Source organism: Asterias rubens, chromosome 2, assembly GCF_902459465.1.
Source record: "Asterias rubens chromosome 2, eAstRub1.3, whole genome shotgun sequence".
Classification (NCBI taxonomy): Eukaryota; Metazoa; Echinodermata; class Asteroidea; order Forcipulatida; family Asteriidae; genus Asterias; species Asterias rubens.
The window spans coordinates 7979140-7996879 of record NC_047063.1 but is presented as its reverse complement, the minus strand read 5'-3'; the positions used below and the strand labels follow the sequence as shown (position 1 = coordinate 7996879).

The 17740-nt window shown below is 38.9% G+C and overlaps 1 protein-coding gene across 1 annotated transcript; it reads left to right on the top strand.

The window, feature by feature from the left end:
- The first annotated feature begins 7081 nt into the window (after positions 1-7081).
- Positions 7082-15819, top strand: LOC117306967 (monocarboxylate transporter 14-like). The gene is made up of 5 exons (XM_033791569.1): positions 7082-7164; positions 10323-10542; positions 12228-12371; positions 13862-14809; positions 15503-15819. The coding sequence occupies exons 2-5, from the start codon at positions 10347-10349 to the stop codon at positions 15676-15678; spliced, it is 1464 nt and encodes a 487-aa protein (XP_033647460.1). The 5' UTR covers positions 7082-7164; positions 10323-10346; the 3' UTR covers positions 15679-15819.
- The last annotated feature ends 1921 nt before the right edge of the window (positions 15820-17740 follow it).

Genomic DNA, 17740 nt, shown 5'->3' with positions numbered 1-17740 from the left:
GTAAAATGTCATAACTGTATGATTATAGTCGAGTTATTGTAGCTCAATTGTAAGGAAATATAAATGACATTTTGTGTGATCTTTTGAATTAACTGTCTTGGTTTGAGTTTTTGTGTAGCTTGTTTTCAGCTCCCTGGGGAGTATACAGCCCTGAGCTGCCGGGGTGCTCGAATTGCTTTTTCATACACATAATCAACCTCTACCCTCGCAGGTTCCCACTGATACCCCTAGGTGAAGAGAAGCAATTATGGTAAAGCATCTTCCTCAGGAGTGTCATGGCCGGGACTTGAACCCACACTACTATGATTATAGAGTTTCTATAAAACAAATTGATTGATTCAAACTCTCTCTGATTCCGTGAAAATTCCTTGAAAATCAACCAATCTTTGCAAGATGATTTGAAAAATCCCCACCCCTACCGTTGGAAACTTCACCCTGTTTAATGAAATTATAAATATCTCCCTAATTGTTGTGTACAAAATCTCCCCATTGCCGATTCAAATGTTGACAGCTCTGCTGAACTTGCCTGTAAAAAAGGAGATGTTGACTAAAATTGAGAGGTGTTTGGTTGACAAACAACATCGTCGTGACACTGGCTCTTTGATAGTTGATTTCTAAATTGGTTAAATGTCTCCATATCAAATACCATCATGGGCGCAGAAAAGGTTAGCTGCAATATTAATAACAAACTATAATGCCACTTGTTGAAAATCACAATGGTTAGCGTTGGAATTATAATAATTAATTTGACAATAAAGGCCGTACAGTTATTGACTAGGCCTGATTATTTTACATTAGGGCGTAGGTGATGAAACTCGTAAGTAGTGGGTCAAGCCATTTATATCACACAAAGCAATATTCGGCTATTGATAAATTCATATTGAATTCACATTCCCTGTTACAGGCAATTTACATACAAGGATGCCAGCAATCGTGTCACGTAAAGGCACTGATCATCTTTGATGATTGTCAAAGACCAGGTTCTCACTTGGTATATTATTCCAACATATGGATAAAATAACGAATCTTTGAAATTTTTGACTCAATATTGGTAAACCAAATTGCAAGAGAATAAAGAAAGAAACACCATTGTTGCACAATTTGTGTGCTTCTGTTCAGATGCCGAAAAAAGGCTAGAGGCATGAAATCTTGAGTGAGAAATTACCACTTTGTCAAAAAGTATAGTTTTTTTCAGAGTGAGCCGTTTCTCACAACGTTTTATTTACTATCAACAACTCTCCATTGCCTGTTACCAAGTAAGTTTTATGCTCACAATTATTTTTGAGAAACAACCAATAGTGTCCAGTGCCTTTCATAAACAAATAAAATTATTTTTGTTTTCTTTTTTTTTTGCAAAAATGAAGTTTATGTCGTGAAACGCAGAACAGTCGCACACAGCGTCAACATTTGAAGCTTTTGTGTACAGTTAGAAACACAATTAATTCACAATTTTTGTTTAAACATTAAAAAGTAAAGATTCTCTTATTAAAGGCAGTGGACACTATTGGTAATTGTCAAAGACTAGCCTTCACACATGGCGTATCTCAACATTATGCATGAAATAACTAACCTGTGAAAATTTGAGCTCAATCGGTCATCGAAGTTGCGAGGTAATAATGAAAGAAAAAAAACACCCTTGTCACAAGAAGTTGTGTCCGTTTAGATGATTGATTTCGAGACCTCAAGTTCTAAATCTGAGGTCTCGAAATCAAATTCGTGGAAAATTACTTCTTTCTCGAAAACTATGGCACTTCAGAGGGAGCCGTTTCTCACAATGTTGTATACCATCAACCTCTCCCCATTACTGGTCACCAAGAAAGGTTTTATGCTAATAATTATTTTGAGTAATTACCAATAGTGTCCACTGCCTTTAAATGAAAGATTCTTTTAATAACAAGTATCCGTGATTCATTCGGTGAACATCTTTTTAAATTGTGTTATCTAAGAAAACCGAAATGGAGTTAAATATAAAATTTTTTCCCCTTTTTCCATTTAATATAGATTGTTTGATCATGACGTTTTTCAGATTGTGGATTTCAAACGGACTATTCTTCCAGTGCGTGGACTCCGGAAAGTTTTCAGCGATATTTATCTCAAAAATGCGTTCTATATGTAGGTTTTAAACCAATCAAACAGTTCCCAAACAGCAAAGGTGTTACTTTCCATTTAACTTTTAAACTCTAAATTTAACAACCATAAACTCTAAATTTAACACCAATAAGAAGAATGTCAATAAAACAGTTCTGAGGTGTCTATGCTCAATTTGGAGTGATGATGGCGTACATCAGCACTTTTAGTCCGAAATGACGTAGATTTTTGTTTATTTTGTTCACCTCAGATACATTTCACATGCTAGGGTCGAAACGTCAGGCCATTAACTATTTTTTGCATTTATACTCTCGGTCCATTTGGTTGGTAAGTTGTTTGCAACAGCTAATTCTATTTTCTCATGTTATTGTTTTGTGTTGTTTTTGGATGATCTCTCGTCAACAGTGAACTCTCACACGGAGATATACACGCCCGGCTGGCTCAGTCTCTCGCATACAACGTCTACGATTATGAATTGCACAAATCAATAAATTCTTATTCGAGACCGAGACGACAATTCTAATTCTAGTCGTAGCTTGGTAGGAGTCGAACCCACAGCCTTGTAATTGCAAGTCCTGGGTAGGAGCTACTCTTGGACCAACATCAAAATTATAGCAGTTTTTCTCAGCTGTCATGGACGCTCCCCAACTTCCTAATTCTAGTCATTGTGAAATCAGCGGTTAGCTTGGTAGGATTCGAACCCACAGCCTTGTGATTGCAAGTCATGCAATCTACCACTGGACCACAGTGAGTCTACAAATCAAAATAGTAGCAGTTTACCTCAGCTTTCATAGACGCTCCTCCGACTTCGGCAGTATTGTCATTCAGCTCACACGTCTTGTTGCCTCCCTGACCACGCACATTGAAGGAGCGGCAGAGCGGCTCATCACGGCACGCCGAACCACAAGCAATCACCCCTTGATGGGTAGCTCTCTGATGACATGACCGGTCAAACATTGGCTCAAGATGCGGCCAGTATCTGCAAGTGTGGTGCAGTACATATCTTTGTCTGGTGTTGGTGGTTGTGGTGGAATCTCACAGATAGCGTAGTAGGATCTGGTGCACGGAATGTCCGCCCAGAGTCCATTAGCTCCACTCCTCATCCTGGCGCAGTACCGGGTAGTAGCCACGTCCCCTTCACCGTAATTCTTCTCTCCCTCGGCCCAACCGTCATAGGGCACGCCATCGTGTCCAATACATGACCACTCTCCATCAGAGCCTTCCCCCTTCTGGCAGCCGATCCAAAAATCGTTCACCTCCAACCCTTCTCCGGTCACCATCTCCCACACGGTATTTTGCTCCGTCTCGGTATTCAACACCACTAAAACACTACCGATAACTCTGCACCTTTCGTCTGCCTGCGTCCAAGTTAGTTCGTCTGCCGTAATAATATGATAGCATGACATTCCAACTTGCATCCAGTTATTTTTAGAGGGGCATCTATCTGTCCAAACAGACGGGACAAGTAGTATTAGATGGATGCCCAATAAACGAAGAGCCACACTTTTAGTTGCCAGTGCCATAACGACTCCCAATTTGTCTAGCTCTCTTGGCTGACAACAAGACCGCATCTGCCGAACAACCTCCGGGCTCGTGCACCATGGCAACATAATTGTGCATTGATAAGTGACGTACCATCATAAACACTAACAACGAAATACCTTGGAGTTTGGTGTAAACAAATTAATGGTGGCGTTGCTGATAAGGGTGGCACTAGAGAAACTAAATTGTATTTTTTATCTTTCAAAATGAGCTATTGTCACATGGAGAGGGGGGATTCGAAGGCCTGCCATAAAGATTTGAAAACGGAAAAGTCAAATCCTATACAGATGACACTCAAGCTGTCTTATCCAATGCCCCCCCCACCCCACCCCACCCCCTTGTAATACTGAAAGCATTACTTTAAAATGTATCCGTAAACTGCACATGATTGCATTAAACAGGCACTGCCCTTGGTAATTTTATTACTATTGTCAACGACCCTCACTTGGTGTATCCCAAACATAACCAATTTTGGACTCAATAATGATGGTCGCTAGAAGTTGACGACAGAGATTATAGTCAACAAAGAAAACAAGCCTTGCTGCACACATTGTGTGCTTTCAGATCATCAGATGCGTACAAAATGCTTCAGAACTCGGAAGTCTTTTTTAATTGTTGAGTGAGATCAAACATTACTTCAGAGGGATAGAGCCGTGTCTCACAATGTTTAATAAACTACCAACAGCTAGCTCTCCATGTTGCCAAGTCAGCTTTTATATTTTTAGTAATATTATCAACAGTGTCCATTGGCTTTATAACACAGCATACACGTCAGATCATGGAACAATAAACTAGACTCCATTAAGATAATATCACGAGAGTGGATTATGGTTATTGTCTCCATTAACTTGTTTCTTAATTGCTTCCCATAAAAATAACATAATAATAATAATAATAATAACACTGCTTCACTTGAACGCTTAAAGGGACACGTTGTCTTTCGATTTTGGCGCTTGGTTTCTTATGTATAAGGCGAAGTAGTACACATTTGTTTTTGTTTTAATTCTATAATGTTTAGATGTATACACTATTTAGAATTACTTATGAAAACTTCACAGTCGTGTTTTTGACAATCCTGAGAGGTTTGTCCACGCAGAAAGAATATTCCCTAAAATAAATACACAATCTGAGAAGCCGCGTTACTCGTACCGTCAGCTTCTTAGATTCAAAGGGCATACAAACTGATTTTTCACTACTTTGAAGTGAAATGTAAAAAAAAAAAAATGCTTTGTTATAAATACTATTATTATCGAAAGCTGCTTTATTATGTAGCCTTCCAAAATCAAACCAGAAGTTGTAATTGATTTAATTTAAATACACTGGACACCTTTGATGTTGTCAAAGACCAGTCATATCACTTGGTATAATATTATCTACACATGCAAAAAATAAAATAATAATTTTTTTTAGGTCAATGGTCGTCATTGCTGAAGTTGCGAATAATAATGAAAGAAGAAATACCCTTGTCTCACGAAGTTGTGTGCTTCCAGATGCTTGATTTCGAGATCTCAAAATCTATTCTGAGGTCTCGAAATCAAATTCGTATAATATCACTTTCTTTTTCGAAATCTACAGTACTTCATAGGGATCTGTTTCTCACAATGTTTATTCGTTACCAAGTCAGGTTTTATGTTAACTATTTAGCCACTGGACCGCCTAGCCGCCTAGCGATACACTGTATGCGGTAGGCTAATAGGAGGAAATCTCGCTAGCTTGTGTTTGTAGAAAAAAGGGAAAATCAAAAGAAAACTCGATGTCTACGCATTTGTTAATCCATCCAGTTGTTTATAAATCATTATTAATTCTCCTTTCACAGTTGACTTGTCGAAGCTAATGACGATGAAATAATTTAGCTCCTACCAATTAGTAAACACAAAGGAAACTGTATTTATTCATAATTAATGATGATATTGTCGAAAACTAACGCCTTCGCATTTAGTTAGTATGAACATTGAGCCAGATAAAAGCCTTGAAAAGCTATTGTGTCCATTTTATCCTTACAATAAAATATTCGTTTATTGTTCCCAATGGGAGCTTGTACTTTTATACAAACATTACCGAAAGGGTAAAAAATTGTGCATAAATATTAAGCTATCTTTTAAAAATTTAACTACGATTCCAGTTGTTTACTGCAAGAATCTTGAAAAATTGGTTTTCAGAAACTCGGGCGGTGCAGGGACTAGAGGGTTAATAGTTATTTTTTGAGTAATTACCAATAGTGTCCAGTGCCTTTAAGGGTTTATATTATTATTATTGCTACTTTTCATGGCAATAAAAGGCCCATCCATTAACCATAGCTTCATGTCACAATAAAACACTAAGCCTAATTGGACACTAACAATAAAGTTCAGAAGGGTTGTGGCTGAATGCTCTTGGGCTATAAATTAAGGCAATGATGATTACTTTGCAAATCCATGGCCGCCGGGCATCGTGAAGTAATCACACAATGCGCCAATTACCGATATGCAACTATACACTCTAAACTCTAGGTTTGTAATCATTGATGCATTTCTTTTATATATAAATGAAGTCCTTATGGGAATGGGATCAAGTCTCCGATCCTCATCAATTACAAATTGTAACTTGCCATTGTGTGTAATACCCTTCAAGTGCAATAATTGTCAACATCCAACAAAAGATGGCGTCTTTTGCACATCTTTCGGTTCACTCACAAGAGCCACCATTTACCGAAAGACATGTGTCTTGAGTCTGGTTTCCATAAGCTGGGATGTTAGTGGGATGTTGGTGACGTCTGGATGACGGTGCAAGGTGCAAAGAGAACGAAAATAAAGATAATAGAAAAGTGCACTATATTTCACTGTGCAAGAGCCAGACTGGATTTACAGCATCCTAGAGCCAGCCATCACCAAGGCAAAGGGGGGGGGGGGGGGGGGGGGGGTAGAAGCAGCCTATTGAGTCCTCCCCCCCACCCCCCGCCCCCGAGGCGGCAACGTTTATTTTCTATGTGGGTTAGATTTTCCAATGTTCAAGACTTCGAGTTTTCCCTGATGGTAAAACAAATTCAACAGAAGTTTTAGCCGCCCTGGTTTCCGGATAATTATTCATCATTTTTATCGGAATTATCATTGAAAACAATATTTATTTGGTATGGCTTTCTTTGTAGAGACAACAGAGGGCGCTAGTTCACACCCGCAATCTTGGATCTTCTATATAGACCTTTCTTTTGTTGATAAACAAACCGCCTTGGTTGGTATGGTCGGCCGAATGTTAGTAAAACACTAAATCTTAAAAAGAGATGTTTTAACCAAATTCAGCATTCTCTGCAAACTTTCAATTAAATAAAATACCTCTCATAATTATTTGTTTTGTTTTTAACAAAATCAACAAATTTGGTTACATTGTTACAAAAAATAGCGATCTTTTCTTAATTTGCACTTACGGCTTTCCATAGTTTTCCAAGCTGGGTTGGCAAAAACTCGGGCTGTGACGTTGCAAAAGAAAGGTCTATTATTTTGTAAAAGTTGTTGCCACTGTTTTCTGCATGGACTTCTGGCTGGAGGTTTCATCTATATGGTAAGTGTATGGTAGGTTATTGGGAGTAGTTTTAGAGACAAATCAATTAACTCTTTGAGTGTGTTCTGTGATTGCATTGTTCGTAGTTCCGATCTTCCTTGGGAAATCCATCTTCCATCAACACGGCACGGCCCATCCCCTGATCCTTGGACAAGTGTGACCGTGATGCGAGCTATCCCATATAAGTGTGACCGTGATGCGAGCTATCCCATATAAAGCCATGCCCAGCCCTAACCCAGGAAAAAATTCCCATTGAAAAAAATTAATGGGATTTAATGGGATCCCATTGAAAATTTGAATGGGATTATCGGGATCAATGGGATTGACAGGGGATCCCATTGAGCCCCATTGAAACAATGAGATCCCATTGTGATTGAATCCCATTCAAAATATCAATAATGGGACTCAATGGGAGTTTTTTCCTGGTAAGTAATATCCTCCCCTTACCAGTTTTCACGCTATTATGCCTTTTTCTTTGAATTGGGAAAAAAGTAATGATGCCTTATATCAACCGATGCCCTAATTACCTTCTTTTGTTAATATGAAGTGTGCAAACATATATTAAAACTTGATTGACATTGAAATGTTCACACTACACACCGATCTTCGATGACTTCAACTGGCCCTATTTGTTTTGAGTTTTTCCTGTTTTCACGGCAAACAAGAAAGCATGGTTTCCCGGTGAAGCCATACATGGAAGAAACATCTACAGTGACTACAAGTGTTCTTTGAGACTCTGTGTATGACTCTACAGCCAGCAGTTGTCTTCGTTTTATTCAAAATATTTTTTAATGAAATTTGCAAAAAAATAACAAAAATAAATAATTAAATAAAAAGTGTGAAAAATCATTGGCTTTCAAATCTGATTATTATTTATTTTTTCCCCTTTTTTTCTCTTAAAATTTATAATTAAGCGTATAAATAAACAGTGATAATTTAATCAACAAGCTGCTCGTTTAAATTTTAATATAAATAATAATATTGATCGGAGGGTTACAAAAAAAATCTTCAAAAATATTAGAAAATGATATAAGGCACATGGCTTCTTTAAGCCTCTGTATTTTTTTCCCAGAATGCTCAGCAAAATATTCAGTCACATGATTTGATCATCATGAATTGTGAATTGAAATAGTGTTTGATGAAACTTTTTCGGTGGGCAAATATTTTTATATGGCCTCAACATTATGACATATTTTTGTACCTTGTAGAAATGCCTAAAATACCAAACTTTTTGCATTTACAAGTGGAAATATCCAGTGGAGCCTTACGTGTTTCTAAGTTTTGGTCAAGTTTTGATCAAGGGAGAGGAGACTCTTTGCTTGGCAAATAAAACCACACAATTTTTATTTAGGGACTGTTTACATCGCGCACAGAGAGGTAAAAGATTTGCCACGATTTTAGGGACACCTCGAAAACAGGACCTCCTACGATACAATGGACCATTTGGAAACGAGTGGGGCAAATTGTTTTAGGTCCGATACTGTGAAAAACCTCTTTCTACCCTTCTTGATATAGACTCCAATAATTTGAGGGATTTCCAATTTGAGGACTATTTTGTACTGTTCTTTATTTTTGTTCAAATTGTTATTGTTCATATTTATTTCTACAGGGACATTTGAGGGCCAAGGCCCAATTGTATATAGAGCTGCTGAGCACAACAAATTAGCATGACATTTCTTCCTTGATGAAAACAGGATTACCAACCAAATCCTCATGTGTGTTGCATATTGCTTGTTTCAGTTGCTGTTTGCCTTTCCTGAAAATCAAGTGGAAATTTGTTTGGTAATCCGGTTTTTATCAAGGCAAAGATTTCAGGCTAAGCAAATTTTTGTGCTTAGCAGGTCTATGAAATTGGGCCCAGGAGGGGAGTGTCGCTCTGGTAACTAATACTAAATAGTACTGTTTAGTATTGAGACTTGGTTGGGGTTTTCTATCTTGACCCCTACTGTCGGGGAACTGACCCTTTTGCTTGCTCTGTTTAGCATGGCTGGCCTGCCACCTGTAAGTGTAATGACCTGTATCGTAGTAACCAGTGTGTAGGTATCTGCGTACCCCAGATGTGGGGCTACAGATCTTTGGTATGGATCTAAACCCAGTGACTTGGGCGCTAGATTCCTTTTTTCGAAGTTTTGTTATTAGATGACCTTCAAAAAAAGGAATCTAGCGCCCCATTCACTGGCATCTAGCATGGATCATAGTGTTTACTTGCTTTTGTTGTCCCTTGCCCATCTCAGGGTATATTGTCATGTATTTTGTTTTGTACTGTTTATGACAAAGAAAATTATAATAATAACAATGATCATAATCTTCATTTTAAATTCATGGGAAAGCTTCATAAAAAAAGGCTTAAAGCCATTGGACCCTTTCAGTAAACAGTGTTGTCCAAGGCCCACACTTTGTGTACCACAACTTCTATATCAAATAACAAACCTGTGAAAATTTAGGCTCAATCGGTCAACGGAGTCGGGAGAAAACAACAGAAAAACCCACCCTTGTTTCCGCGCGTTTCGCCGTGTCATGTGTTTAAAATAAATCTGCAATTCTCGTTAACGAGAATTTATATTGTTTTGCTGTTTTCTCAAAAAGTAAAGCATTTCATGGAATAATATTTCAAGAGAAGTCTTTCACCATTGCTTCTGTAAACCCTGTAAGTTATTTGTAAATCTGTGAACTTTTATTTTTTTTTCTGAACCGAAAGGGTCCAATGGCTTTAAAGCCATTATACACTTTCAGTAAACAGTATTGTCCAAGTCCCACACTTCGTGTATCACAACTTATATATAAAATAACAATCCTGTGAATATTTAGGCTCAATCGGACATCGGAGTCGGGAGAAAATAACGGGAAAATCCACTCCTGTTTTCGCGCGTTTCGCAGTGTCATGACATGTGTTTATAACAAATCCTTTCTCGTTAACGAGAATTTATATTGCTTTACCGTTTTCTCAAAAAGTAAAGCATTTCATGGACTAATATTTCAAGAGAAGTCTTTCACCATTACCTTCTGTAAACCCTGTAAATTATTTGTAAATCTGTGAACTTTTTTTTTTTCCTGTACCGAATGTGTATAATGGCTTTAATACTTGTAGTTAAAAATTAATTTAAACATTACAGTGGATCAACTTGACAATTATTCATGAATTATTTTATTGTTTGCAGGCCGAATAAAGATTTTACTCAACCATGGCGAAGTATTCCGCAGACTCCGAGATTCACCACTGGCCTATTTTGTTGGCTTCGTGCATCACAACAAGTTTAACCCATGGAACGGCCAGCTCGATGGGCGTCTTCTACATCGAATGGTACACTGAGTTCCCAGAAAGCTCTGCATTGGTTGGGTGGTTGTCATCTTCTACGCTTGCTATGCTGTTGTGTTTTTGTAAGTAGATTATTAGTTATCACGCAAGCACGAGTGGAGTACGGAAAAATATTCGGCTTTCTGCGTCCCATATCCAACGAGGCCTTCGGCATCGTTGGGATGCATCGATATGGGACCAAGAATCACAAAGATCGAGTTGGATATGGGATGCCGACGCACTTATTTTTTGTAATCCTCGAGCCCACGTGTGATAACGATTTATCTTCAAGCAATATTCAAGCAACTAATGTGACGAAACAGCATTTGACACATTCGCTCTTTTTGCCTCATTCACTCTCCCGTCGTCACTCGTTCTGGTTTTTGATCATCTCAAGTCCCTTAACCTCTTGAGCCACATTCCAAAGAAGTTTGGGGGAAAGGTCATTTGCTAACAGCTGCTCCTCGTTTGTGGAGTTTTGTTACTGCTGAACCTAGTTCCTTGACTACTCTTGAATCTCGATTTAAAACACATTAAATGTCTCTAGTCATTTCTGGCTCATTGAAATTGCATTTTCCATGCTTTTGTATTAAGTTTTATGTATCAAGTTTTGTTTTGTGGTCTTGTGTGCAAAATTTCATTTTATCACAGCATAAAAAAGAAAGATTGTATTTTCCTTTGTGCTAGTAACTCCTCAACTTGGGTTTTGTCCTGTAGCTTTAGATCTCAAGGGTCTTTCTCAAAATCTATTCTGTACCCACACATTTGTGCCAATTTCATTTTGATGTTTCACCATTGCTTTGAGAATGGTGCCAAGTGCTCCAACCACCATAGAAATGTTTCTGCATTATGCTTCCTGTGTGGACATAACCAATACATATTTTGGGCAATATCTTAAAAACACTACCAGTTACCACCTTTTGAAATGAAATTATTACACCTGTTAGTTTTACTATTTAGCTATTTACATAGGATTAAAACAAAGGTACAATGAATACCTTGCCTTTTAGGTTCTGTCTTTGTAAACTTTGTGCACTATCTATAACTTGTTCTTTGTAGTTTTTTGGGTTTAAAAAGAGAATAATATAGTAGAATTATAAGTATTAACAGAACTGCTTTATGTGTATTAATCACTCACCAACAATGCTTTTGCTTATATTGATGATATTCAAAGTCTTACTCAACCCATACAATCCTCTTGGCAAACTCCAGTCTTACAATTCTAGACTCCATATTGAGCCCACATACCCAATCATTCATGGGGAGACCAATATTTCTCACATGATGCCCCAAGCTATGGAACAAATTGCCTGCACTATTAAAATCATCTGTTTCTTTAACCCATATTAACAACAAACTTAAAACGCATCTTTTCAATCAAGTATTTGAGTAAATGGTTTAATTTTTACACTTCAATGTTTTTATAGATTGCATTTGTATTGTTTTTCTCTACCACGTGTTCTGATCACGGTGTGGCCATCTTGATTTTATTCCATTCCAACATTAAACAAACTATGGCTGGATGAAATAATAGTCTGGTGCCATGTTTGCACAATAAATGTTAGCATTCATTACTGTTATTGGAAACAGGGAACATGACCAAGATGGTGACAGCATGATAAAGGTTTATAGGCTTACCTTTCAATTTTGGTTGTTGTGTATCTTGTATTGTTTGTATTTAGCGCCATGAGCACTTTGATGGATTTGTGGTTTTCATTATTATTATTTTAATATATATATTAATAACGATTGTTATTTATTTGGTTAGCTCCATTTGCAGGGGCAATGACAAGGTACTTCGGAGTCCGTCCGATTGTGTTTTCTGGGTGCTTGCTATCATGTGCTGGTCTTCTCGTTTCATCATTTGCTCAACAATTCCATATTCTGTTCATAACAATTCCGTTCATGACAGGTAAATGTATTTTTTTGTAACTTCAAATAAACCAGTTATAGGCACTGAACACGTTTGGTAATTGTCAAAGACCTTTCTCTCTTGGTGTATCCCAACATGCATAAAATAAGCCTGTGAAAATTTGGACTTAATTGGTCATTGAAGTTGCAAGAAAATGATGAAAGAAAAAACACCCATGTTGTACAATATAGTGTGCTTTCAGATAGGAATAAAAGGCTTCTGGCCAGAAGTCTTTTATTATTTTAGTGAGAAATTACCTCTTTCTCAAAACTATGTTACTTCAGAGGGAGTGGTTTATCACAATGTTTTATACTATCAACAGCTCTCCATTGCTCGTTACCAAGTAAGGTTTTATGCTATATATATTTTGAATAATTACCAAAAATTACCAAACGTGTACAGTGCCTTTAATGCACCCGCAGGCCTGATGCTTCACTAAGGCAACAAAGGCGGTTGCCTCCATGCCCCCTGGTCATTGCCTTTGTGCCCTTGAAATGGTCCAGTAGAAATTCACGATTTCCACAAAGGGTGACTTTACCAAGAAGAAAACACCTTGTTGCCCTTGCCCTTTCAGGCCTGCACGCTCACACGCTCTTCGAACATGTTTACTGGCCTGACACTAACATCAAAGACCTTGGAACATCACAGGCTTGTGGTCCAGTTTAATTTTGAGCTGTGTTGCACTAAGCATCATCATACACCGTACATGTATTTGATGAAATGTGCAAGCGTACAAGGCTATCATTGGCTAAGAGTTGTGCCTAGAGCATGCACGTACGCACTTTCCCATCGTTTATCATCAAATATGGGGGATGATGATGCTTAGTGCAATCTATCTATTGTCTACTGGATCTCAGATATTCTGTGGAGGATTTAAAAGTGGGGGGTGGGGGGTACTATGAGGAAAAGAGTGTGTTAAAGTATGGGAATTGGGGGGGGGGGCGGGGACACACAACCTCTGCCACTTTTCTTGCATGGTATGGTAGTCAGATTGCGCGCAAAGATATGGTGAGGGTATAACTGCATACTAATGCATCTATAATGTGCACAACAACAAATAGGGAAATTGACTCCAAACTGGCATTTATGGCATTAGTCAGTTAATAAAAATAACAGTTAGTTTTTCACGCCTGCAGGGCGTCCTAAAGTGCCTAGTTGACCCCTTGCACAAGGTATGTGGAACGCACTTCAACACGCACTTATCATGTCCAGTGTTGTAGCTAGTGCAATTTTAGCTGTGGACTCTAAACCCAATTTAGTCAACCAAGGGCTAGTGGTTCAACAAAATTAGTTCTGGGCTGGCCCGTCCAGCACCACCCATTGTGGCTACAATGGGTGGTGCATGGGTGGCCAGGCTTTTTTTTAGGGAGTCAGAATGTACACACAAGGAATGGCGGAGGTGCCTTAGGCGTTGTGCAATGGGTCATATTAATAACTTGTGACTCGATTTCAATCATCGAACTCTCTTGATTTGTTTCTTTCCTATATAGGTATAGGCTTTGGGATGTCATACTCTGGCGCCATCATCAGTGTCAGTGAACGTTTCCATAAACATTACGCGTTGGCTAATGGCATATGTATGACCGGGGCAAGTATAGGGATGGTCATCTTGCCCATCGTGTACCGCTTCTTGATCGACATGTACTCTTGGAAAGGGGCTATCATGATCTCCAGTGCAATACAAGGGCATGTGATTGTCTGCGCAATGTTTATGAAGGAACCTGGAAAACAGAAACAAAAACCCGTCAGTCGGACTATTGCAACCTCGTCGTCTGGTGAGGAAGGCTACAGTCAGCTTCCAGGTGATGAAAATCGAAACATGCACCCAGGCAACGTCGCATGTTCCTCTACCACCAGTCAGGCCAAGCCGATGGAGGATTGCAAACCCACTAAGCAACACGAAGACGAGGAGATTGAGGTAGTATCGCAGGGCAGGTGCGGTCGGAGACTCACCTCATTCCTAAACCACACCGGTATCTCCCTCCTTTGGACGAATCGAGTTTTCAGTCTCTTTATGTTGGTTGTATTAACTAATTCCCCAACGTTTGGCATCACATTACCCTATATCGCTGCTCAAGCCGAGTCGGTTGGCATCCCTGAGGTAAATGCTAGTCTACTTATTTCTATTCTTGGATTGGCTAGCATCCTGAGCCGTTTGACCCACGGTCGTCTCGTAGATGCTCACGTCATTCAACCAGCGTACATCTACGCCTTCTTCATGCTATTAGCAGCTACTGGAGCACCTATTCTTGCTGCCATTGATAACTTTGCTGGAAAGGTGATTTGCACGGTGCTTATTGGAGTGTCAGCTGGGGGCTACATTCCCCTACAGGCCACAGTCATTCGTATGATCGTCGGAAAGGATAGATTTCCAGGAGCATTCGGCATGGGGCTTGTGGTTGTTGCTATTGGGAACATGTCATCAGCATACATTGGAGGTTAGTTACCGTCCCTTTCTCGTTTGTAATCATTTTAAAGGGGTTTCGTCTTCATGATCAAAGAAGACCTGTGGCTGAACATAGAATGTTGAACTTTCACCCACTTACAGGATGCGCTTGGCCTCCATCCATATATTAATATTGGAGAGCATGCATCCCTGTTCAGCCACAAGCCTGCTTTGATCATGACGACACAGGCCCTTTAAACAAGTCTTTCTGGGTTTTTTCTTGTTAAAGTTAAGTTGTCATCATTATGTAACAGGCTATATTGTTGTTTTTAAATCCAGATTACTTCACAGTAGTAGTGATGTATTAAGGTTGCTTTATCATTGACGTAGAAGATGACAAACAGGCCTGAGTGAATTGTTAAAATTTACTACTCGACTAGTCGCAACTATTGTTTAATTCCCAAGATGCAATGCGACATTTTTTTGCCGCAGGTACAATATAGTGAAATTCACACTGAAAGGATTGAAGGATTGTGTCGCTGATGTTTGATTGTGTTTGGTGAGTAGATAATGTTGTCTTGAATAGTTGATAATGACACAATTGGTTCACCAAGCTGGAAGTCTTGACTATTTTTGTAGCAGTCATGGCAACTCGACTAAGCAACCAATAGTCCCCTGGGCTTGATGACAAATTTATTATAGTCTATATTTTGTTATAATCTTGTTATCGTTTTTTCTGTGGCAGGTTACATGTTTGACGTGACCAACAGTTACAGTATGAGTTTCTACTTTGTTGGAATCGTAGCAGGAATTTCAGCCTTCCTTTTACTCGGCATACATCTTCTATGGACAAAGTTGGTTAAAGATGACAGATGGCCGAGAATCAACAAACCTACACCGACGCAAGTTTCAGTAGAGTAACTATCTTTGGCTGTAATGACCTCTTGCACAACATGGAACGCACCTTCGCGTCTATCATTTCAACCATTTGGGAGTCAATTCCTTTTTAGGGTATCAAGGCCGAGCGGTTTAGAGCGTCAAATTCAAAATCTGTTGTTAAGTCATTGGAGTGTGGGTTCGAATCCCGGTCGATGCTTTACTATAATTACTTCTCTCAACCCAGGGGTATATATGGGTACCTGTGAGGGTACATGTAGAGGTTGATATTATTTTTGAAAAAGCCATCTAAGCGCACAGCAGCATGGGCTGTATATACGCCACAGGGAGCTGAGAAAGATTTAAAAAGGAATTGGCCCAATGACTAGGGCACTAATGTAAAGCGCATTGATATGTTTATTGTAAAATGTGCTGTATAAGAACTAGTTATTATTTGTGTGCATTTTTACTCGCTAAACAATAATAATAAATAATATGGCAGACATGATAGGCGCGTGAAGGTGCGCTTTTTGTTGTTCAAGGGGTCAATTACACACGCAGTTGCCTTAGAATTCTTGGAGGTAGAATCTGTTTATGAAAAGTGTTTATTACTTAGCTGGATCTGTTGTAGATTGGCTGATCTCTTTCAATAAAGTCAATGGGGTTTTCCCAATGTGATTTTGGAATTAAATTAAACTTTTCTAGTGTATTGTAAGCCATTTGTTTCTCAAAGTTGTAGCAACTCTATTTACAAACTGTATACAATTCTGTAAAGCACTAATTCTAAGTGGAAACATTTTTGAAGTTTGTAAGAAAATCACAGTATAAGAAGATAAACCATGTTCAAAACTCCTTAGGGAGAGGTGTTAGCTCTGAAAAGAATGCGTGTGATCGCGACGTTTCTGATGGTATATTCCGTCTACAGTATGTGCGTCTTCAGTAGAACGTCGAGACCACATCGATGCTTCTCAGAGCCAACACTTCTCTCAACGTGTTTTTTACATGATTGTACCAGAAAGTACACAGTTTTGTGTTATGATCCGCACAACTCGAAAGCTTTATAAACCTCACTTATTTTTGTTGTGAATTCAATTCGGTATGAATACCGCACGCACAGGGAACTTTTTTGAACTGAGCATTTGCCTAGCAAACGAATGTATATAGACTTATTTTGTTTTGTACATGCAAGGGAAATTGTTCGTAGCAGCTGCGTATGTACGTAGAGAGTGTTTACCGTCTTCACCATACAGTGCCGTAACCAGATATTTTCGAATCATCACTTGTGCCTTTTTTGATGTCATTGAGGGGGCAAGTTGGGGGTGGGGGCAAGGATTCTGAGAGATGGAGGGGGTGGGGCTCATCCTCCCTCTGTTTGCCACTGATTGTATCAGTGTTGAATATAGAGACAAGGTAACTTAAACAATGCATTGAAAAACTTTAATTAGCAAAAGCAAAAACCAAAGAAGACATTATGACCATTATAACAACACCAGTGCTATTTATTTAATTTCCAACATTCCAACGGTGCAAAGTTCATTGTAAATACAATGAGAACTGTGACCAAACAATGATTATTATGACTTTCCACTGTCAGTTGTCAGCATAGCTCTTGTCCACTATAGCAACAACAAACATTGGATGTTGACATAAGGACTCTTCATTTGTTAAATCCACCTTGGGGCCCTTTGGAGGGTCAGTGTGTTTAGCAGGGTAGCCAGGACTGTTTTAGTGGTCACATGTTGGGTGGGGGGAGGAGGGTTGGGGGGGGGGGGGGTGGCAGGAGATTTTGCAGGTATTTGCCAGTGGGTGGGGGAGGGGGGGATGGATAGATTTTTGTGAAAATAAATAAATGCACATACATTTAGGATTCAAACTGGTATTTTCCATGCACAGAGTTTCAGCTTTAAAAGGACAAGGCCATTTTTCATTTGCAAAGGGCACATTATGCATGCAAAGGACACCATTTTTAGAGGGGGCCCCAAGGACAAGACCAGGCAAATGAAGGCCATGTCCTGTGTAATTCCAGGCCCGAAATGTTTTAACATAAAGCATACAAATCAAATGCTAATTCAGCTAGATGTGGCTTTTTTTGTACCTTCTAGTATTA